Raw genomic sequence first — 23,471 nt, 5'->3', positions numbered from 1 at the left:
GACTCAGTTTGTCAATAGCTGCATAAGATTATTATACTAATAACGCTCTGTGATCACGGCACCGCTAAAAATAGTTTGTCTCTATTAGCGCTTATAATAACAATATCACTGATACTTGATTAATATTCAGGTTATGACATGTAAATAGATTTTTTGATTTGCAAGCGTGTACTTGCAATGTATTACAAATTACATCGTAAAAAAGAAAGACATACAGTTTGTGTTTTTGTCAAACGTAGATATTGTGAGTGAGAGGCAAAATTCCCAAAAAAGTGCAGTTACCCTTTAAGGGTGAGATACAAGACCATTTTTTGGGGTCATGCATTTACTTGGTAGTCAAATGCAAGCGGTCAAAAAAAGCAAAGTATTTGTAGCCGTAGTGCATATCCGAACATGCAGCTCACCTCCACAAGCCCGAAGAGTCTGCATTACCTCCGTTGTGAAAGGTGAGGCGTGAAAGCGTGCAGACCTCGTCCACACTAGCGGGAGTTATGACTAGCTACAGTAAGAAGACAAACACATAAATCAGTTGTGACCTGGTCGGCCTTCCCCTTTTTAAAGGGCGAAGTCCTGCCAGATTCTTTTATTCTGCGACTGTCGGAATATTCGTCAAACTGACCAAAGTGTGGCCATTTGCGGATGATCTTTTTTTTTTTTTTTAAGATTATTTAAAAAATGACTTGCGTCTTGTGTAGATTAAGCGATGATGTCATCGGTTTTATTTCATTAGTGTGTACGTAATAAAGTGGCTGGTGATAAATCTCTAGACTTTTGCATTAAAATGACAATTGAATAATTGACCACACTGTACAGTTATTCCAATCCAAATCACAATTCATATTCATTACAATCCTAAATGGTGTTTGACGTGTCTCATCGTATATTGTTTCACATTCATATCACTTTGGTCCTACAAACGTCCGCAAGACGTGAGCAGGTTTTACATTCCTACATTTGTTGTTGTTGCCGTCCATTAAATGATCAAAACAGAAGAGGTGCACGTTTGCAGAATACATAATGTGGTCATTGTATGTTCACATTAGTGGGAGTTAGCTGGTTGAAATGTGAAAAATGCAATCAAAGAATAAGAGAGAATGTTTAAAAACATTATAGTGCAGATTAAAGTAGTGCCGTGTGTAATTGGTTTGGATTAAGAAAACATCCATCCGCATCCAAAATGATATCAAAGAAAATAGTCCGTTCCAGGGTCTTGATTAGGGATGATGTTCGAAACTGGTTCTCCCGGTTGTTCGATAAGAAAAGAACCGTTTGATAAGAAAAGATTCGACTCTATGGACTCAAATCCCGTTATCGAGGCCACTATAGTAAAGAAAAAGAGTTGGTTCTTTATTCGAATCCATGGGAACAAATCCCGTCTCACAGGAAATGCCCTATGGGACATCACAGGAAATGACGTAGCTCAGTCTAATGACTGAGCTAAAAAGCAGACATGCTAATTTTTTGGAAGAAGAGTTGTTGATTGATGACTGTGGCGTTCTTAGTGTCATAGTGTGTGTAGTTAGTATGTTCCAATAGCAGCAGAAGTGCACTTTTTGGAGAGCTGTATTATTTTCAGTTTTGTGCCCAAGGGACTGATTTTATTTAACACTATATTATTATTTATACACCTATAGTGATCACAGAGACAGGTTGTTTTTGTGTTACTGTATATATTTGTTTTTCTGAAAAATCCCAATTAATATACTTTGGGTAACAACAGTCAATATTTATTTATTTAATTTTTTTAGGGGGGTAACAGTCAATATTTATTTATTTATTTTATTTTATTTTTTTCTTATAAAATAAAAGTGAGCTTTTGTTAAACCAAATATTGTGTTTTTTTCCATATACAACAACCTATTTGGATTCGATAAGGGAAGCGATAAGGAATTGGTTCGATAAGAGGATTCGATAATGGGCTCGAACTTGATAATTTCTTATCAAACATCATCCCTAGTCTTGATGTTACCATCATGAAAACAATACTAACTACTCTGGCATTGTTTTAAGATGCATTTTAACACCTTTAATAGGGGGGCTGAAAAAAATTGATTCACTTTCGAATCGCGATGCGATCCTTATTTTATTCTGATTCCATATCAAAAATTCAAAACTGTTTAAAAAAAAAAATATATATATATATATTTTAAGAATCGGTTTTTAGAAAAATGTTTTTAGGCCATCTCCACGCTTACGGCATATGTCATCAAGAGGACTTTTGTAACATGTAACCGGTTTTAAAAAGGTTCTATTATAATAATTTATACCAAATAATGATAATAATAATATTGCAAGAAGCGGTTTGAATCGAGAAACAATTCTGAATCGAATTGAATTGAATCGTGAGTTGTTGTAAGATTCACATCCCTAACCTTTAACTTTCAATAAGTGGAAAAGTATGTCAATTAATAAGATACACTAAAACTGTATTTTTAGCAACAGATGTGATGTATCGATTTTTTTTAACATCCGTAACATTCACCCATATAAAAATATTTTAAAAAATGTTCATGGTCACATTGGACAAAAGTATTGGGGTATTTGTGGAGTCTTACTGGTCCGCCCCCTTAACATTTTTTGGATACCTGGTGCAAATTAACTATACAAATCAAAAGTAAATTGTTAAATATCTCATGTGACGGAGCATTCTAAGTAAATGAGGTCAATTTATAGTACAAAAGGGTTTGATTAAGCACAAAGGCACCCTTTAATAACAATAATACTGTGTTTTATGGATATTCATGGTGTGTGTGTCATTTGTTTTGTATGTCTAAAAAGATATTTGAACGCATGAGAGCACGAGTGCTTTGTTTAGCAGTCACGTTTTTGCCACTGTTAGGGGAAGTTGCAACATACATGTGCACAAGTAATGATACTGTGTGTGTGCGTGTGCGTGTGCGTGTGTGTGTGTGTGTGTGTTCTTGTATTTCTCCCCTTCTTGAGACATCAACAAGGAAAAGTGCCTTCCATATGAGGACCGGTGAACAAGTTAGGACATAAATCATGGTCCCAATAAGGAAAACCATTGCATCTAATAGAGAATGTCTCATTTTCACCTCTGGTGGTGAAATCTATCTAAATTAGGGTGGTCCCAAAAAGGAGGGATTTTTCAAATTGACTGTGTGTCGGTTTTAAAAGTGCTCCCCTTCTGGTCAACATATGAAATAACAAGTGTGTGTAAAACATTTGAAGTGCTCCCCCTCTGGCCAACATATGTATTAACAAGTGTGTTTAAGAATTTGAAATGTAATGTAAAATTCTTACTTTTTTTTGCAAAATGGTGACATTTATTGCCAATTTTTTAGTTGTCCTTGTAAAATAGTGACATTTTTTGAGTAAAATTATGACTTTTGTCATAATTTTGCCAAGTAAAATTCCGACTATTATTATAATATTGCCAACATTTTTAAGTTTTCTTATAAAATTGTGAGTTTTGTAGAGTAAACTTACGACTCTTTTCATAAAATTGTCAAAATGTTAAACTTTTCTTGTAAAATTGCGACTGTTATTGAGTAAAATTCCAACTTTTATCCTAATATTGCACAAATGTTCAGTTTTTCTTGTAAAATTTTGACTTGCGTTGAGTAAAATTACGACTTTTATTGTAATACTGCCAAAATTCTAAGTTTTTCTTGTAAAATTGTGACCTTTTTCTTGTGAAGTTCCAACGCATTTTTCACAACAAGCTTTTTTATATTTGCATAGTATGTATATATTATTAATGTTGTAAATACAAATCTTTATATATCTAGAAAGAGTGGTCCTAAAGAGGTAGGCATTTTTCGGAGGTCTCAAGAAGGTAACAAATACAAGAATGTGTGTGTGTGTGTGTGTGTGTGTGTGTGTGTGTGTGTGTGTGTGTGTGTGTGTGTGTGTGTGTGTGTGTGTGTGTTCTCGTATTTCTCCCCTTCTTGAGACATCAACAAGGAAAAGTACCTTCCATATGAGGACCGGTGAACAAGTTAGGACATAAATCATGGTCCCAATAAGGAAAACCATTGCATCTAATAGGGAATGTCTCATTTGCACCTCTGGTGGTGAAATCTATCTAAATTAGGGTGGTCCCAAAAAGGAGGGATTTTTCAAATTGACTGTGTGTCGGTTTTAAAAGTGCTCCTCCTCTGGTGAACATATGAAATAACAAGTGTGTGTAAAAATTTAAAGTGCTCCCCCTCTGGCCAACATATTTATTAACAAGTGTGTGTAAGAATTTGAAATGTAATGTAAAATTCTTACTTTTTTTGCAAAATTGTGACATTTGTCATATAAAATTCTGACATGTATCACAATATTGCCAATTTTTTAGTTGTCCTTGTAAAATAGTGACATTTTTTGAGTAAAATTATGACTTTTGTCATAATTTTGCCAAGTAAAATTACGACTTTTTTCATAAAATTGTCAAAATGTTAAACTTTTCTTGTAAAATTGCGACTGTTATTGAGTAAAATTCCAACTTTTATCCAAATATTGCACAAATGTTCAGTTTTTCTTGTTAGATTTTGACTCGCGTTGAGTAAACTTATGACTTTTATTGTAATACTGTCAAAATTCTAAGTTTTTCTTGTGAAATTGTGACCTTTTTCTTGTGAAGTTCCACCGCATTTTTCACAACAAGCTTTTTTATATTTGCATAGTACGTATATATTATTAATGTTGTAAATACAAATCTTTATATGTCTACAAAGGGTGGTCCTAAAGAGGTAGGCATTTTTCGGGTGTCTCAAGAAGGTAACGAATACAAGAATGTGTGTGTGTGTGTGTGTGTGTGTGTGTGTGTGTGTGTGTGTGTGTGTGTGTGCGTGCGTGCGTGCGTGCGTGCGTGCGTGCGTGCGTGCGTGCGTGCGTGCGTGCGTGCGTGCGTGCGTGCGTGCGTGCGTGCGTGCGTGCGTGCGTGCGTGCGTGCGTGCGTGCGTGCGTGCGTGCGTGCGTGCGTGCGTGCGTGCGAGCGCGCGCGCGCGCGCGCTCCTTGTCAAGTTATCCATTAATACCATTTTGTGTTTGGACAGTTCTGAAGAGGCAAGTGAGTCCAGAGGAGCTTCAGACGCCCGGAGGGCCTTTTCTGAAGAAGACCTTTACAGTAGGACAGCACACACACATTACCACACACACACCTGCAGGGAGTTGTAAAACACGGTCACATACCCTTGTGAACACATGAGACTCTTTTGGGCAATGGTAAATAGAGTCGTGCACACACAAGCCACGAGTCACTCTGGTCAAACACAAGTAAAGTAGTGTAGCACTTACAGTCCATGCCAATATGTGCACGTGTGATGCATATTACCGTACAATATGTGCGATGTGATGCTTTGTGAGGCGCTATCATGGGAACCTTTGTTGGCCTTCCACAGATCGTAGGCGACGCTGTGGGCTGGGGATTCGTCGTGCGAGGTAGCAAACCCTGTCACATCCAGGCCGTGGACCCCGGGGGACCTGCAGCGGCTGCAGGCATGAAGGTAAGGAGCGCTCAGGTCTGTGCTGCCACAGCTGGCATGGAGTTGCAGTATGTCAGCGGGGCAGCAGCAAGAAATGCTGGGAATGCAGTGGAGACATTCAGAGCCACATCATTCACTGAAACTAAAGTCCAAAAGTCTGTTCAAATAGTTGTAACTGTCACTCCTTCAGGATGCTGCATTGTGCAGTTAAAAACATGATTCTTTGAGCTTCTGTTGATTTTGTCATCCTGGTTAACAAAATGCAACTAAATAAACGTTTTGCCCAAAAAAAGAGGAAGCAGACAGTAAAAATGATCACTTCTGCTTTGGCTGCTGTGTTAACGGTCATATTTAATCACAGTGGAAATGTGTGTCACAGGTCATAGGCACTGATAAAGTGTACTGTCTTGCTGAGATTAACGGGTCACCTAAAAGCCCTATAACTTATTTTTCTTTTCATAACTACTATTATTACTATTGACTAAAAATTGCTCATCTGTCCTCAGGTGCAAACATACAAAACAATCCCAGAGAAGAAACTAACAATTTGCAATCATGTTGTTCTAAAGATAAACTATACATTAAATGATGGCTAATGTTAGTAGCTAAGCTTAGTTAAATTGTTATCATTAGCACGTGTCTTACGTAAGATGCAGTTTACATCATTATTAGGACTGTGAATCTTTGGGCACCATATATTCGATTCGATTCTTAGGGGTTGTCAGGACTTGGACTATGGCGTGGTTTGTTCTCCCGTGGTGCAAATGATTTGGACCAGACATGGCGTGAAGGTGAAGACATATTTAATTTTAACACTCAAAAAAAGAAACAAACAAAAGGCGCTCACAGTGGAGGTACAAAACTTGGCTATAAACACAAAACTTGCACAAAGGCAGAAACTATGAACAATGAAACAAAAACACTAACTGTGGCATTAATAAACAAAAACTTACTTGGACATGGCATGAAGTGCGCAGAGGTAAACAGAGTGTGACAGGGGTATGATGTCGCCAGACAGACAGCCTGGCAACTGGAAGCTTAAATAATAGTGACATGATTAAAGACAGGTGCGTGAGTCGTGAGGGCAGGTGAAAACTAATGGGTTGCTATGGTGACAAACAAGAGTGCACAATGAGTCCAAACGTGGAACAGGTGAAACTAATGGGTAACCATGGAAACAAGACAAGGGAGTGAAAAGCCAGAAACTAAAGAGTCCAATAACTAAACTAAACAAAACATGACTAAAACAAAACATGATTACACAGACATGACAGGGGTAACGATTTGATTCAGAATCGATTTTGGATTCAAAATCAATACTATATAATAGGTGCCGGTTCTATGATAACTACATTCCTCCACAAAATAGATAAACAGCTCTGATAAATGTTTTTATTACTTAAAAGAAAACCGGTTTTGTTAAATTAAATTCTACCCAAACATTTAATAAAGCCAAATACAAATAAGGCAACAAAAGAAGTATCCCAGACTTCTTTTTTCTACAGTAGATATGGGCCTCTACCTCAATAATATGATTTGCCTGAGTGGTTGGACAGGAAAGATAAAACAAATAAATAAACATTGATTTTTGATTTTTTTTTTTTTAAATAAATAATATAATCTTGTAATGTTTTGGCCTCATTGTCATAATCAGGACAACCGCTGTCTAATTGAGGCTCTGAGCAAAATGTATCTCCCCTTGCCCCGTATTTTAACCATTTTCATACTTGTTTAAACTTGAATTACATTTTTGTTCATGTTTTGTACTAAAACAAATTAATAGGAAAGTCCATCCATCCATTTTCTACCGCTTGTCCCTCTCGGGATCACGGGGGCGCAGGAGCCTATCTCAGCTGCACTTCGATGGTGGGTGGGGTACACCCTGGACAAGTCGCCACCTCATCACAGGGCTTAATGGGAAAGTAATTGTCAGGTTCAAAGACTGATGACATCTATTAAACAAGACAAGAAGCAAGGAATCAAACAGAGACAGAATTAAATTTGGCTCAGTGAGGAGAAACGCGTACATCTGTACCCTTGTGCAGTGTCACTACGCTCTGCCGAAAGATTGTACGCCTCCTCTTTTATTTGGACTTTCCCTGATTACATGGCAACAGCTGTTTCTAAAGGGACAGGGGTCGTAAACAGCCATCGCCTTTGATTACGAAACAGATCAAAGAAAAGGTCGGTTCAAAGAAAAGGTCGTAAAAGAGTTCAAAGAAGAGGTCGTAAAACAATTCAAAGAAGAGGTGCCTGGAACTTGGGCAGATCCTGCTTTCTCTCGGCTTTGTAATTCTCGGGTCAAAACAAAATCTTACTGTGGATTACAATACATCAAAGAAACAGAACACCTTCATGTTGCTTCCCATCCTACACAGTAGAGTTTTACCAGCCTTCTTCTTGGTAGGTTCAAAGACAGCTTTTGTCTTCTCGCGGGGAATTCATGGCAACACAAAGTTTTGTGATAACTTAGATACAATTATTCTGACAGTAATTGTTTTTCAAATGTTTTTAGTACAAAATAACAAATGAACACCAATTAAATTATTATGTTAGCAGACCTTCCTGACTCAACTCCAACCGGGTATTGAACCCAGTATGTTTGTCTTACAAGACCAGAACCAACACTGTGTACTGTAGGGGACAGTAAGAATACCTTGGGAAATTTGCCAGTGACGGAGCGGGAAGGGGGCAGGAGCATCCATCCATCCATCCGTTTTCTACCGCTTGTGCCTTCGGACTCTGGGGGGGGGAGCTGAAGCCTATCTCAGCTGCAGTCGGGCGGAAGGCGGGGTACACCCTGGACAAGTCGCCACCTCAACACAGGGCCAACACAGATAGACAGCGAGCATGTTTGCGGTAAAAAATTGAATATAAAGTGCGGTGTCATGCATTAATTAACATTTGACAGGCTCCTTCATGCAAAACGGGGCCCCATGGATCGTGTGGCCCTACGCACAGCAGGTGACCTGCATGTCAGTAGACAATATTGACGTGTTTAGGGTAAAACGTTTCCATAATTTGGATGTTTTTGCTCACGCAGCCATTTTGCTCCTCCTATTCAACGCATGTTCGTTTCCATCCCGAAAAACACAAGCGATGACTTCTTGGACTATTAATGATGGGTACCAAACCAGTTCTTATTTTGCCCTGACCTAATCCCGCCGGCCCTACAGGACAACTCTCTCTCTAGGTCGTCTTTCCATCGTCGTTTCCAGCCATCACGGTTCTCCACACACCCAGCCGGCTCATTGGTGCTTTGCGCTTCGGCATCTTTCTTGAGTACATCCACAAATGTTTCTGTGGGACGTCCTCGTGACCGATGCCCATGTGTTGGTTCCCACAGCACCAGTGTGCTGGCTGGCAGCTCCTGGTGTCTATGGCAGTGTCCTGCTAGTCTCATCCTCCTGGCTGATATTTTCTCGCCCACCCTGAATATTCCAGCACACAGTTCGTCGTGGGTGACAACTCCACGTAACATGTTGGTGTAGCACACGTCTGGAGCCTTCTGCAGCATTGGCTTCAGGGTCCAGCATTCACTGCCATAAAGGAGGACAGTTTCTACCCGTTCAGGGCCCTCCATACAAGTGCCTTCCTCACTTTCAGTTCTTGTTCTGTCGAGTTAACCCAGTTCTTCTCAAATATTTTTTGGTTCGCCCCCCCTATGGAGAATAACATTTTTCGCACCCCCCACTCTCCACCGTGACTATAAATCGTATAATTTGTCTATAAAATGATTATAACTATTCCTCTGCATAACAATGTAAGCTTATTAATCTTAAAGGCCTACTGAAATGCGATTTTCTTATTTAAACGGGGATAGCAGGTCCATTCTATGTGTCATACTTGATTATTTCGCGATATTGCCATATTTTTGCTGAAAGGATTTAGTAGAGAACATCGACGATAAAGTTTGCAACTTTTGGTCGCTGATAAATAAGCCTTGTCTGTACCGGAAGTAGCAGACGATATGCGCGTGACGTCACAGGTTGTGGAGCTCCTCACATCCGCACATATTATAATCATGGCCACCAGCAGCGAGAGCGATTCGGACCGAGAAAGCGACGATTTCCCCATTAATTTGAGCGAGGATGAAAGATTTGTGGATGAGGAAAGTGAGAGTGAAGGACTAGAGGGCAGTGGGAGCGATTCAGATAGGGAAGATGCTGTGAGAGGCGGGTGGGAATGACTAAAACAGTAAATAAACACAAGACATATACAGTATATACTCTATTAGCCACAACGCCACAAATTAATCCCGCATAACAAACACCTCCCCCCTCCCGTCCATATAACCCGCCAATACAACTCAAACACCTGCACAACACACTCAATCCCACAGCCCAAAGTACCGTTCACCTCCCCAAAGTTCATACAGCACATATATTTCCCCAAAGTTACGTACGTGACATGCACATAGCGGCACGCACGTTTGGGCAAGCGATCAAATGTTTGGAAGCCGCAGCTGCATGCGTACTCACGGTACCGTGTCTGCGTATCCAACTCAAAGTCCTATTGGTAAGAGTCTCTGTTCTCCCAGTTCTCCACAGGCCAATGGTAAAGCTTGACTGTCATCTTTCGGGAATGTAAACAATGAAACACCGGCTGTGTTTGTGTTGCTGCAGTCAGCCGCAATACACCGCTTCCCACCTACAGCTTTCTTCTTTGCTGTCTCCATTGTTCATTGAACAAATTGCAAAAGATTCACCAACACAGATGTCCAGAATACTGTGGAATTTTGCGATGAAAACAGACGACTTAATAACTGGCCACCATGCTGTCCCAAAATGTCCTCTACAATCCGTGACGTCACGCGCAGACGTCATCATACCGAGACGTTTTCAGCAGGATATTTCGCGCAAAATTTAAAATTGCACTTTAGTAAGCTAACCCGGCCGTATTGGCATGTGTTGCAATGTTAAGATTTCATCATTGATATATAAACTATCAGACTGCGTGGTTGGTAGTAGTGGGTTTCAGTAGGCCTTTAAAGGAAACAACACAGCGGTCTTTCCTCGTCCCCCACCGTGGTTACAGTGAAGCAAAGTGCTACGTACACTTCATCATATTTTGGTACAGCAAAAAAAGCATGGTCCCCGAGATCACACGCCACTCCCTTGGCATCACACCACGACCCCCCCCTGTTTGAGAAGTACTGAGTTAACCCATGAGCACAGGTACTTGAAGTCATTGACTTCCCTCAGAGCAGTGCCTCCTGTTGTTGCGAGAGGTGGATGTTACGCTTAAATGTTATAGGTGACCACCTCGGTTTTGTTGGCATTCAGCCGAAAGGCCGACCTTGGCACACCTGACTCCACTAGAGCTCTTGTGCTTTTTCCAGGTGGTCGGAGAGCAGGCAGATGTTGTCTGCGCAGTCGAGGTCAGTCAGGACTACTGCAGGGTGTCTTTTTGACCTTGTAGGGCTGGACGGTTGTAGCAAAATAATAATCACGATTATTTTAATTGATATCGTAATCACGAGGGATGTCCGAAAATGGCTATTTGCCGATATCCGATATTCCGATATTGACCAACTCTTTAATTACCGATACCGATATCAACCGATACCGATATCAACAGATATATACAGTCGTGGCATTAACACATTATTCTGCCTAATTTGGACAACCAGGTATGGTGAAGATAAGGTACTTTTTAAAAAAAATTATAAGATAAATAAATTTAAAACCTTTTCTTGAATATAAAAGAAAGTAAAACAATATAAAAACAGTTACAAAGAAACTAGTAATGAATGAAAATGAGTAAAATTAAGTGTTAAAGGTTAGTACTATTAGTGGACCAGCAGCACACACAATCATGTGTGCTTACGGACTGTATCCCTTGCAGACTGTATTGATATATATTGATATATAATGTAGGAACCAGAATATTAATAACAGAAAGAAACAACCCTTTAGTGTGAATGAGTGTAAATGGGGGAGGGAGGTTTTTTGGGTTGGTGCACTAATTGTAAGTGTATCTTGTGTTTTTTATGTTGATTTAATAAAAAAAACCAAAAAAAAAAACGATACCGATAATAAAAAAACCGATACCGATAATTTCCGATATTACATTTTAACGCATTTATCGGCCAATAATATCGGCAGGCCGATATTATCGGACATCAATAGTAATCACTATTAATTTGTTCATTTGAAAAGTATTTATTGGACCACCAAAACTCAATGTACCGGTAGTTAAAAAAAAAAGGATATAAATTAGTAACGAATAAACCACAAGTATTCGTTACTAATTTTAAAAAATTAGTAACGAATAAACCACAAGTGCTCCTCTCTGAGCTGCCACCTTAACGTGGTAGAGGAGTTTGCGTGTCCCAATGATCCTAGGAGCTATGTTGTCCGGGGGCTTTATGCCCCCTGGTAGGGTCTCCCAAGACAAACTGGTCCTAGGTGAGGGATCAGACAAAGAGCAGCTCGAAGACCTCTATGAAGAAAACAAGCAAGGAACCCAGATTTCCCTTGCCCGGACGCGGGTCACCGGGGCCCCCCTCTGGAGCCAGGCCCGGAGGTGGGGCACGATGGCGAGCGCCTGGTGTCCGGGCCTGTCCCCATGGGGCCCGGCCGGGCACAGCCCGAAGAGGCAACGTGGGTCCCCCCTCCAATGGGCTCACCACCCATAGCAGGGGTCATAGAGGTCGGGTGCGATGTGAGCTGGGCGGTAGCCGAGGGCAGGGCACTTGGCGGTCCGATCCTCGGCTACAGAAGCTAGCTCTTGGGACGTGGAACGTCACCTCGCTGGGGGGGAAGGAGCCTGAGCTAGTGCGCGAGGTGGAGAAGTTCCGGCTAGATATAGTCGGACTCACTTCGACGCACAGCAAGGGCTCTGGAACCAGTTCTCTCGAGAGGGGACGGACTCTCTTCCACTCTGGCGTTGCCGGCAGTGAGAGGCGACAGGCTGGGGTGGCAATTCTTGTTTCCCCCCGGCTCAGAGCCTGTACGTTGGAGTTCAACCCGGTGGACGAGAGGGTAGCTTCCCTCCGCCTTCGGGTGGGGGAACGGGTCCTGACTGTGGTTTGCGCTTACGCGCCAAACCGCAGCTCAGAGTACCCACCCTTTTTGGATTCACTCGAGGGAGTACTTGAGAGTGCTCCCCCGGGTGATTCCCTCGTTCTACTGGGGGACTTCAATGCTCATGTTGGCAGCGACAGTGAAACCTGGAGAGGCGTGATTGGGAAGAATGGCTGCCCGGATCTGAACCCGAGCGGTGTTATGTTATTGGACTTTTGTGCCCGTCACAGATTGTCCATAACGAACACCATGTTCAAACATAAGGGTGTCCATATGTGCACTTGGCACCAGGACACCCTAGGCCGCAGTTCCATGATCGACTTTGTAGTTGTGTCATCGGATTTGCGGCCTCATGTTTTGGACACTCGGGTGAAGAGAGGGGAGGAGCTTTCTACCGATCACCACCTGGTGGTGAGTTGGCTGCGATGGTGGGGGAGGATGCCGGACAGACCTGGCAGGCCCAAACGCATTGTGAGGGTTTGCTGGGAACGTCTGGCAGAGTCTCCTGTCAGAGAGAGTTTCAATTCCCACCTCCGGAAGAACTTTGAACATGTCACGAGGGAGGTGCTGGACATTGAGTCCGAATGGACCATGTTCCGCGCCTCTATTGTCGAGGCGGCTGATTGGAGTTGTGGCCGCAAGGTAGTTGGTGCTTGTCGTGGCGGTAATCCTAGAACCCGTTGGTGGACACCGGCGGTGAGGGATGCCGTCAAACTGAAGAAGGAGTCCTATCGGGTTCTTTTGGCTCATGGGACTCCTGAGGCAGCGGACAAGTACCGACAGGCCAAGCGGTGTGCAGCTTCAGCGGTCGCAGAGGCAAAAACTCGGACATGGGAGGAGTTCGGTGAGGCCATGGAAAACGACTTCCGGACGGCTTCGAAGAAATTCTGGACCACCATCCGCCGCCTCAGGAAGGGGAAGCAGTGCACTATCAACACCGTGTATGGCGAGGATGGTGTTCTGCTGACCTCGACTGCGGATGTTGTGGATCGGTGGAGGGAATACTTCGAAGACCTCCTCAATCCCACCAACACGTCTTCCTATGAGGAAGCAGTGCCTGGGGAGTCTGTGGTGGGCTCTCCTATTTCTGGGGCTGAGGTTGCTGAGGTAGTTAAAAAGCTCCTCGGTGGCAAGGCCCCGGGGGTAGATGAGATCCGCCCGGAGTTCCTTAAGGCTCTGGATGCTGTGGGGCTGTCTTGGTTGACAAGACTCTGCAGCATCGCGTGGACATCGGGGGCGGTACCACTGGATTGGCAGACCGGGGTGGTGGTTCCTCTCTTTAAGAAGGGGAACCGTAGGGTGTGTTCTAACTATCGTGGGATCACACTCCTCAGCCTTCCCGGTAAGGTCTATTCAGGTGTACTGGAGAGGAGGCTACGCCGGATAGTCGAACCTCGGATTCAGGAGGAACAGTGTGGTTTTCGTCCTGGTCGTGGAACTGTGGACCAGCTCTATACTCTCGGCAGGGTCCTTGAGGGTGCATGGGAGTTTGCCCAACCAGTCTACATGTGTTTTGTGGACTTGGAGAAGGCATTCGACCGTGTCCCTCGGGAAGTCCTGTGGGGAGTGCTCAGAGAGTACGGGGAATCGAGCTGTCTGATTGTGGCAGTCCGCTCCCTGTATGATCAGTGCCAGAGCTTGGTCCGCATTGCCGGTAGTAAGTCGGACACGTTTCCAGTGAGGGTTGGACTCCGCCAAGGCTGCCCTTTGTCACCGATTCTGTTCATAACTTTTATGGACAGAATTTCTAGGCGCAGTCAAGGCGTTGAGGGGATCCGGTTTGTTGGCTACAGGATTAGGTCTCTGCTTTTTGCAGATGATGTGGTCCTGATGGCTTCATCTGGCCAGGATCTTCAGCTCTCACTGGATCGGTTCGCAGCTGAGTGTGAAGCGACTGGGATGAGAATCAGCACCTCCAAGTCCGAGTCCATGATTCTCGCCCGGAAAAGGGTGGAGTGCCATCTCCGGGTTGGGGAGGAGATCTTGCCCCAAGTGGAGGAGTTCAAGTACCTAGGAGTCTTGTTCACGAGTGAGGGAAGAGTGGATCGTGAGATCGACAGGCGGATCGGTGCGGCGTCTTCAGTAATGCGGATGCTGTATCGATCCGTTGTGGTGAAGAAGGAGCTGAGCCGGAAGGCAAAGCTCTCAATTTACCGGTCGATCTATGTTCCCATCCTCACCTATGGTCATGAGCTTTGGGTTATGACCGAAAGGACAAGATCACGGGTACAAGCTGCCGAAATGAGTTTCCTCCGCCGGGTGGCGGGGCTCTCCCTTAGAGATAGGGTGAGAAGCTCTGCCATCCGGGAGGAGCTCAAAGTAAAGCCGCTGCTCCTCCACATCGAGAGGAGCCAGATGAGGTGGTTCGGGCATCTGGTCAGGATGCCACCCGAACGCCTCCCTAGGGAGGTGTTTAGGGCACGTCCGACCGGTAGGAGGCCGCGGGGAAGACCCAGGACACGTTGGGAAGACTATGTCTCCCGGCTGGCCTGGGAATGCCTCGGGGTCCCACAGGAAGAGCTGGACGAAGTGCCTGGGGAGAGGGAAGTCTGGGCTTCCCTGCTTAGGCTGCTGCCCCCGCGACCCGACCTCGGATAAGCGGAAGAAGATGGATGGATGGATAAACCACAAGTAGTAAAATAATAGTAACAACATTACATTTAAATAACAATAGCAATATACAATTTTAATTGTATTTGTTTTTAGTAAAAAAATTTATCTTGAACACTTATTTTATCATCATGGAGTGTGTGCTTTTTCTCTTATAAATACACTTTTATAAAATGTTTGTTATTAAATGCAATGTCTCTCAAATGTATTGGGTGCAATACTTATTTGGACAAATTTTGACCAGTATTTTAGGTCAAAGCATAATAATTGTGTAAATGTACCAGCGACCCCCCCGAACCCAAAAGGGACAAGTGGTAGAAAATGGATGGGATGGATGTATCAATAAGTGCTTTACGTTTTTTGTGCTTGTGTAAGGTACTTTTTTGAAACCTTTTATTTGTTAGCTCAGTCAGACCGGATGTTGCGCACCACGCTATTATTGTGAAGGGGGGAAAGTGTGCTGCTGTTCTCAGCTTGACGTAACGTCAACGCAGAAATCATAAGCCCATCCATCCATCCATTTTCTACCGCTTATTCCCTTTGGGGTCGCGGGGGTCGCTGGAGCCTATCTCAGCTACAATCGGGCGGAAGGCGGGGTACACCCTGGACAAGTCGCCACCTCATCGCAGGGCCAACACGGATAGACAGACAACATTCACACTCACATCCACACACTAGGGCCAATTTAGTGTTGCCAATCAACTTATCCCCAGGTGCATGTCTTTGGAAGCCTTATATTTTTATTGAGTTTAGTGATTATTGATTATGCATACTCGGTATGTATCAAATAATAAGTAGCAGCTATGGTAAGATCCTAAACTCCTAGTAGACTTGCTTTTTTTTCACTCATTTGCTCCTCATTTGTTCCACTGCAACAAGCTCTGGAATTTGCATACACATTGCGCTGCCGACTATTCGGTTTTTTTTTTATTATTATATTTTCATGATCGTGAGAAGCCTTAATCGAAATGGAAATAAAAATTTTGATGAATTGTCCAGCCCTACCTCCTTGGTGTAAGAGTAAGGCCAAGATCCTGCTCTCGCCCATTGATGGCCTTTCTGAGTGCGTAGAGTAGGACTATGACAAAGAGGACGGGGCTGGGCCTGCATTACCCCAGTCAAAATGTCAAACTCCTCACTGCTGCTCTCTGGGGTCACCACCTTGGCCCGTGTACCGATTCATGCAAAATCCACTATTGACATATTACGGTACCTGGATTGCGCCTGGTTGCCAACTTCGGCACTTGGCGATCACTCCAGCAGCACTGAGAACGGACTCAGCCAAATTATCTCGAAGTAATATTGCAATTTTCAATGCCAACAAAGTAATTGACTCAAAAACACTCTAGTGTAGGAAAAGTAAGGCCCCACTTTTCTAAAAATGCTGAAATACTTTGGCTTTGCTATTGGCATGCTGCTAATTAGCATTAGCAATTTTACATGGCGATTTCAACACCTTCAAATTTGTTAATGAATACCAGAACTAAGCTGCACATTACAATCAAACAGCTGGTGCGTAATAAGTACAATATTTACGGTATTAACACTTTTTAGGGCTCTATAAAAGAAACTCACCATAAACAACGCCATCTAACGTCTTAGACTTGCAACTGTAATTAGGGACCGCAATGTCCCTTTGGGACAGAGGACCCTATTGTAATTGTAAGGTTTTATTATTATTATTCCGCCGCCTCTTTGAGCTGTAATTTGACCCCCTTAACATGCTTCAAAACTCACCATATTTGACACACACATCAGGACTGGCGAAATTTGCCATCTAATAAAAAAACCAAACCCCAAAACTCAAAATTGCGTTCTAGCGCCCCCGAGGAAAAAACATAGACAAAACTGCTTGTAACTTCTGTTAGGAATGTCGTAGAGACATGAAACAAAAACCTCTATGTAGGTCTGACTTAGACCTAGATTTCATACACTGACATCCTTCAGCAAAAATCAACAGGAAGTTGGCAATTCCCCCTTCAAAACAAAAGGTTAGTAAAAACAGTCACTTTTGCCCCTTTGAGCTGTAATTTGACCCCCTTAACATGCTTCAAAACTCACCAAACTGGACACACACACCAGGACTGGCAAAAATTGTGATCTAATAAAAAACCCAACCCCAAAACTCAAAGTTGCGCTTTAGTGCCCCCTAGGAAGAAAACACAGACACAACTGCTCCTAGGAAGAAAACTCAGACAAAACTGCCTGTAACTTCCATTAGGAATGTCTTAGAGACATAAAACCTCTATGTAGGTCTCACTTAGACCTACATTTCATATATTGACAACCCCCAGCAAAAATCAACAGGCAGTTTGCAAATTCCCCTTCAAAACAAAAGTTTTGTAAAAACCGGCCACCTTTTTTCAAACATTATCTCCTCTGAGCGCGTTTGTCGTGTCGGCTTCAAACTAGCACAGGAGAGAGATTGAACCCTTCTGATTAAAAGTTGACCAAAGAGTTTTAATTACTGCTCCGGTTTGGATTTTATGTACCGTCAAAGTCGGTCCCGTCCATCGCTGCTTGCAGCTTTAATTACAACTTAATGTCATACTTACAAATGATGATATGATGATAATAAAACAAAATACAACAACTGGACAGCAGTTAACATAATCAGCTCATTTTTAAATGTTGCAATAAAAAAATAAAAAAATTTTTATTATCGGCCGATAAATGCTTTAAAATGTAATATCGGAAATTATCGGTATCAGTTTCAAAATTATCGGTATTGGTTTCAAAGAGTAAAATGTATGACTTTTTAAAATGCCACTGTGTACACAGACGTAGAGAGAAGTACAGAGCACCAATAAACCTTAAAGGCACTGCCTTTGCGTGCCGGCCCAATCACATAATATCTACGGCTTTTCACATACACAAGTGAATGCAAGTATTCTTGGTCAACAGCCATACAGGTCACACTGACGGTGGCCGTATAAACAACTTTAACACTGTTACAAATATGCGCCACACTGTGAACCCATACCAAACACAAATGACAAACACATTTCGGGAGAACATCTGCACCGTAACACAACATAAACACAACAGAACAAATACCCAGAACCCCTTGCAGCACTAACTCTTCCGGGACGCTACAATATACACCCCCCGCTACCACCAAGCCCCGCCCACCTCAAAAATACCTTGAAAAATGTGGGCGATAAATTTCATTATCAATTTTTGTCGACAAGATCGCTTGTTGCTGTGTTGAACAACTTACGGGGTGTCTGAATGCTTACATGGTGGTGGTCTACCACGATTAGTACAGTATGTGCAGGGCATGTTTTGTCACACTATAAGGTTGAAAAGGTGCATAAAAATGTGTCATCTAATATCGGAGGCATAAGAAAATGTTGTCATCATAGTTACATAGTACAATAATGTGTGCAAACATGTATTTAAGAGGAGTCCTTCCCCCTAACTGCATATTTAGCTAGAGTTTGTCCTGTTCCACCTCCCACTACTACTGTTATTGATGGCTGCTTTTTTAGCAGTAAGATTGCAGGATGTTGACACATCCGTCCACGCTAGACGCCGTAGGGAAGATGCACACACAAACACACACACACACACACACACACACACACACACACACACACACACACACACACACACACACACACACGCACACACACACACACAACCAAGCAAACACACACTGAACTCTGGGTTACCTCGTCAGATCCATTTCTTTCTCGTAATATGCCTCAGTGACTTTGAGACCACTGCACTCAAACCTTAGATCATGGGTGTCAAACTCTGGCCCGCGAGCCAAATTTGGCCCGCCGTGTAATTTCACTTGGCCCTTGAGGCGATATCAAATTAACATTAGAGCTGGCCCGCCGATTATATACAGCGGCGGTGCCACGGTAACACCGCATTCACCGCTAATTCTAATACTTGCCAACCCTCCCGGGAGACTCCCAAATTTCAGTGCCCCTCCCGAGAATCGTCACGTCCGCTTTTCATCCAGTCCAACGAGTGCTGGCCCAGTCACATAATATGTGCGGCTTCCGGGACGCTACAAGGTGTGTGTGGGGAGCGGGGGGGTGGAGTTTGGTGGTAGTGAGGGGTGTATTTTGTAGCGTCCCGGAAGAGTTAGTGCTGCAAGGGGTTCTGGGTATTTGTTCTGTTGTGTTTATGTTGTGTTACGGTGCGGATGTTTTCCCGAAATGTGTTTGTCATTCTTGTTTGGTGTGGATTCACAGTGTGGCGTATATTTCTAACAGTGTTAAAGTTGTTTATAAGGCCACCCTCAGTGTAACCTGTATCGCTGTTTATCAAGTATGCGTTGCATTCACGTGTGTGTGCGTACAGAAGCCGCACATATCTTGTGACTGGGCCGGCACGTTGTTAGAATAAATGAAAAGCGAACGTGACGACAGCTCGTAGAGGACGTTAAAGGCAGTGCCTTTAAGGCACGCCCCCAAGACTGTGGTCCGGGTGGACTACGAGATATAATGACTGATGAACACCTTCGTTGTGTCCTTGGGCAAGACACTTCACCCTTGCTCCTGATGGCTGCTGGTTAGCGCCTTGCATGGCAGCTCCCGCCATTAGTGTGTGAATGTGTGTGTGAATGGGTGAATGTGGTAATATTGTCAAAGCGCTTTGAGTACCTTAAAGGTAGAAAAGCGCTATACAAGTACAATACAAGTACAAGTACAACCCATAATGAAGGTTGCCTCAGCTCAAAGCCTGAGCCCCGACATTAATGAACTAGCATCCAAGAAAAGATGGCAGGTATCTGGCTTGGGCACATCAGAGGTGTGTGTGTGTGTGCGTGCGTGCGTGCGTGCGTGCGTGCGTGCGTGCGTGCGTGCGTGCGTGCGTGCGTGCGTGCGTGCGTGCGTGCGTGCGTGCGTGCGTGCGTGCGTGCGTGCGTGCGTGCGTGCGTGCGTGCGTGCGTGCGTGCGTGCGTGCGTGCGTGCGTGCGTGCGTGCGTGCGTGCGTGCGTGCGTGCGGCACATCTTTTTTACATCACGTTTTTTGTAGGTGAAAGTTTTGTCCATATTGTCTTATAAGGATGGTCAAAATGTTTTATTCACATCCAAATTGCTATTTGTATTTATTCTGATTCTAAATCGACTCATAATTTTCAAGAATCAATTCAAAAAAATTTAGAAATAAAAAAAATGACCTGGTTGATGGAGCGACCGTGCCAGCAACCTGAGGATTCCTGATTCGATCCCCGGCTTCTGTCATCCGAGTCACGTCCGTAGTGTCTTTGAGCAAGACACGTCACCCTTGCTCCTGATGGGTCGTGGTTAGGGCCTTGCATGAGAGCTCCCTCCATCAGTGTGTGAATGTGTGTGTGAATGTGTGAATGTGGAAATAGTGTCAAAGTGCTTTGAGTACCTTGAAGGTAGAAAAGCGCTAAACAAGTATAACCCATTGACATTATTATTCATATTTATACTGTTGTTTTTGTAAATGTTTGGTTTTCTTTTTCTAGTATTATATATTATATATGTCTTCTCAATTGCTTTGTATTTCAATCCTAAGCAGTGGTTCTTAACCTTGTTGGAGGTACCGAACCCCACCAGTTTTATATGCGCATTCACCGAACCTTCTTTAGTGAAAAATAAAATGTTTATTTTTTTTCAAATTCAAGACAAATGTATATGTTTTTGGTAACACTTTAGTATGGGGAACATATTCTAAGTAACAAAGACTTAATTTTGAGTTATTTGGTTAGGGTTAGGGTTAGAGGGTTAGGGCCAGGGTTTAGAGGGTTAGGGTTATAATAAGGCCATGCCGAATAAGGTATTAATAAGTACTTAATAATGACTAGTTAAGAGCCAATATGTTACTAATTTGCATGTTAATAAGCAACTAATTAATGGTGAATATGTTCCCCATACTAAAGTGTTACCATGTTTTTTTACTGGTGCACAAAATGAACCGTGCATGAACATCACCTTGTTCAAAGAACAAAACCAACACAGTGCATAAACTCACAACAAATTACACACCTGCAAATCAGTCTGACTTCTGCTGTTGCCGTATCCGTAATACGCCGATAGGGAGAAGTTTTTATTTACATGATGAGTCGGGTGTGTCTTGACCTCCGCCGAACCCCTGAGGCCGACTCACCGAACCCCGAGGGTTCGATCGAACCCAGGTTAAGAACCACTGATCCTAAGTATTGTAAAGTTAAATAAATGATAAATGGGTTATACTTGTATAGCGCTATTCTACCTTTAAGGTACTCAAAGCGCTTTGACAGTATTACCACATTCACCCATTCACACACACATTCACACACTAATGGCGGGAGCTGCCATGCAAGGCGCTAACCAGCAGCCATCAGGAGCAAGGGTGAAGTGTCTTGCCCAAGGACACAACGGACGTGACTCGGATGGTAGAAAGTGGGGATTGAACCCCAGTAACCAGCAACACTCCGATTGCTGGCACGGCCACTCTATCAACTTCACCACGCCGTCCCCTCAGTTGTGATTGAGTTGGAGTTGTTTTCTTTTCTTTTATTAAAGTGATTCAAATTCAGTGATTTTTGTAAATAAAATGTTAAAAATACATGAAAAAAAGTTTTTTAGGCCAACCAACACTGCACATATACTGTAAGTTGTACATCAGCAGCCAAGAGGAGCTTTTGTAAACTGTTTTTTTATAATCTATATACCAAATAATATATGACGAGAATTGTGTTGAATCGACAATGGATTCCTAATGGTATCGTCACCCCAAGAATCAGAATCAAATCGGTGACCAAAGATTCCCACCTCGACTAACTTGTCTAGCTGCTGAAGTCATTAAAATTGTGAAATTGTGACATTTTGGAGAAAAACTTGCTACATTTTTGTCAGAAAATGGCATCCTTTCCTATTAAGTTCTAGTTCCTCCTCCATGTCCTGAGAAGGAGGTATAACCTGTTAAACATCCCAGCATGGCGTCTCAGCATGTGTCTATTATTCACTCGCCACTATTTCTGCCTCCTTCCTGTGCCAGACACTTTTTTAACCCCTTCTCTGCCTACTGGAGTCCTGCCAAGAATAACAAGCGCACACAGAGAGAAAAAGGGGGGGATGTTAGAGGGTTGAAATAAGATAAGATAGTGATCTCTTTAGGTGTTTGTATTGAAGGTTTTTTTGGCCTGAAGGAAATACGACAAGTTTTCAGGATGAACTGACCGTTTTTTGTTGTTGTTGTTGTTCGCACACTCCTCACCCTTTTTGCTTGTTGTGACATATCCTTCCACCTCGGCAAGCACATTACTCTTCACTCGCTTAGGATAGACACTTTGTACAAAACAATACAAAACATTTTTGTTAAAGGTGGACGGATTGTGGCGTGTGTATCAACACAAACACACACTCCTATTGTCACAGCTATACAATAGATAGTGTATCAGTTAGAAACATGACTAACACTTTGCCAAGTCTTCAGGAGGGTTATGAAATAAAAATCACACCACAAGCTGAGATACACAACTTACCTGCAAAGTAACAAAGCCTAGTTCCGTTAAGACTTTAAAAAGTTTAGTGGCTGTGCACTAACAATTGGTACAAGTGCAAAAACAAATAATGTTGCAATTGTGGTCATAACTGTCTTGTTTTATTAGTTTCCTATATGTTAACTTTCCTGAACAGCACAGCAGTAAACATCAACACAGGATGGAGGCAGGAAAGATTATTTTAGTGCTTTTACAAACCCCGTTTCCATATGAGTTGGGAAATTGTGTTAGATGTAAATATAAACGGAATACAATGATTTGCAAATCCTTTTCAACCCATATTCAATTGAATGCACTACAAAGACAAGATATTTGATGTTCAAACTCATAAACTTTATTTATTTTTTTGCAAATAATAATTAACTTAGAATTTCATGGCTGCAACACGTGCCAAAGTAGTTGGGAAAGGGCATGTTCACCACTGTGTTACATGGCCTTTCCTTTTAACAACACTCAGTAAACGTTTGGGAACTGAGGAGACACATTTTTTAAGCTTCTCAGGTGGAATTCTTTCCCATTCTTGCTTGATGTACAGCTTAAGTTGTTCAACAGTCCGGGGGTCTCCGTTGTGGTATTTTAGGCTTCATAATGCGCCACACATTTTCAATGGGAGACAGGTCTGGACTACAGGCAGGCCAGTCTAGTACCCGCACTCTTTTACTATGAAGCCACGTTGATGTAACACGTGGCTTGGCATTGTCTTGCTGAAATAAGCAGGGGCGTCCATGGTAACGTTGCTTGGATGGCAACATATGTTGCTCCAAAACCTGTATGTACCTTTCAGCATTAATGGTGCCTTCACAGATATGTAAGTTACCCATGTCTTGGGCACTAATACACCCCCATATCATCACAGATGCTGGCTTTTCAACTTTGCGCCTTTAACAATCCGGATGGTTCTTTTCCTCTTTGGTTCGGAGGACA

At 42.9% G+C, this 23,471-nt stretch overlaps 1 protein-coding gene across 1 annotated transcript in view; it reads left to right on the top strand.

Moving 5' to 3' along the window:
- Positions 1 to 23,471, top strand: part of deptor (DEP domain containing MTOR-interacting protein) — a 100,234-nt gene that overhangs the window by 63,934 nt on the left and 12,829 nt on the right. Inside the window, exons 8-9 of the mRNA XM_061953474.1 lie at positions 5,007 to 5,077; positions 5,352 to 5,456. Coding sequence (XP_061809458.1) covers positions 5,007 to 5,077; positions 5,352 to 5,456 — 176 coding nt within the window. The remainder of the gene's footprint in view (positions 1 to 5,006; positions 5,078 to 5,351; positions 5,457 to 23,471) is intronic.

This window comes from Nerophis lumbriciformis, linkage group LG04, assembly GCF_033978685.3.
Source record: "Nerophis lumbriciformis linkage group LG04, RoL_Nlum_v2.1, whole genome shotgun sequence".
NCBI classification, from domain to species: Eukaryota; Metazoa; Chordata; class Actinopteri; order Syngnathiformes; family Syngnathidae; genus Nerophis; species Nerophis lumbriciformis.
The sequence above is the reverse complement of the archived record's forward strand: the minus strand, read 5'-3'. Positions and strand labels throughout refer to the sequence as shown.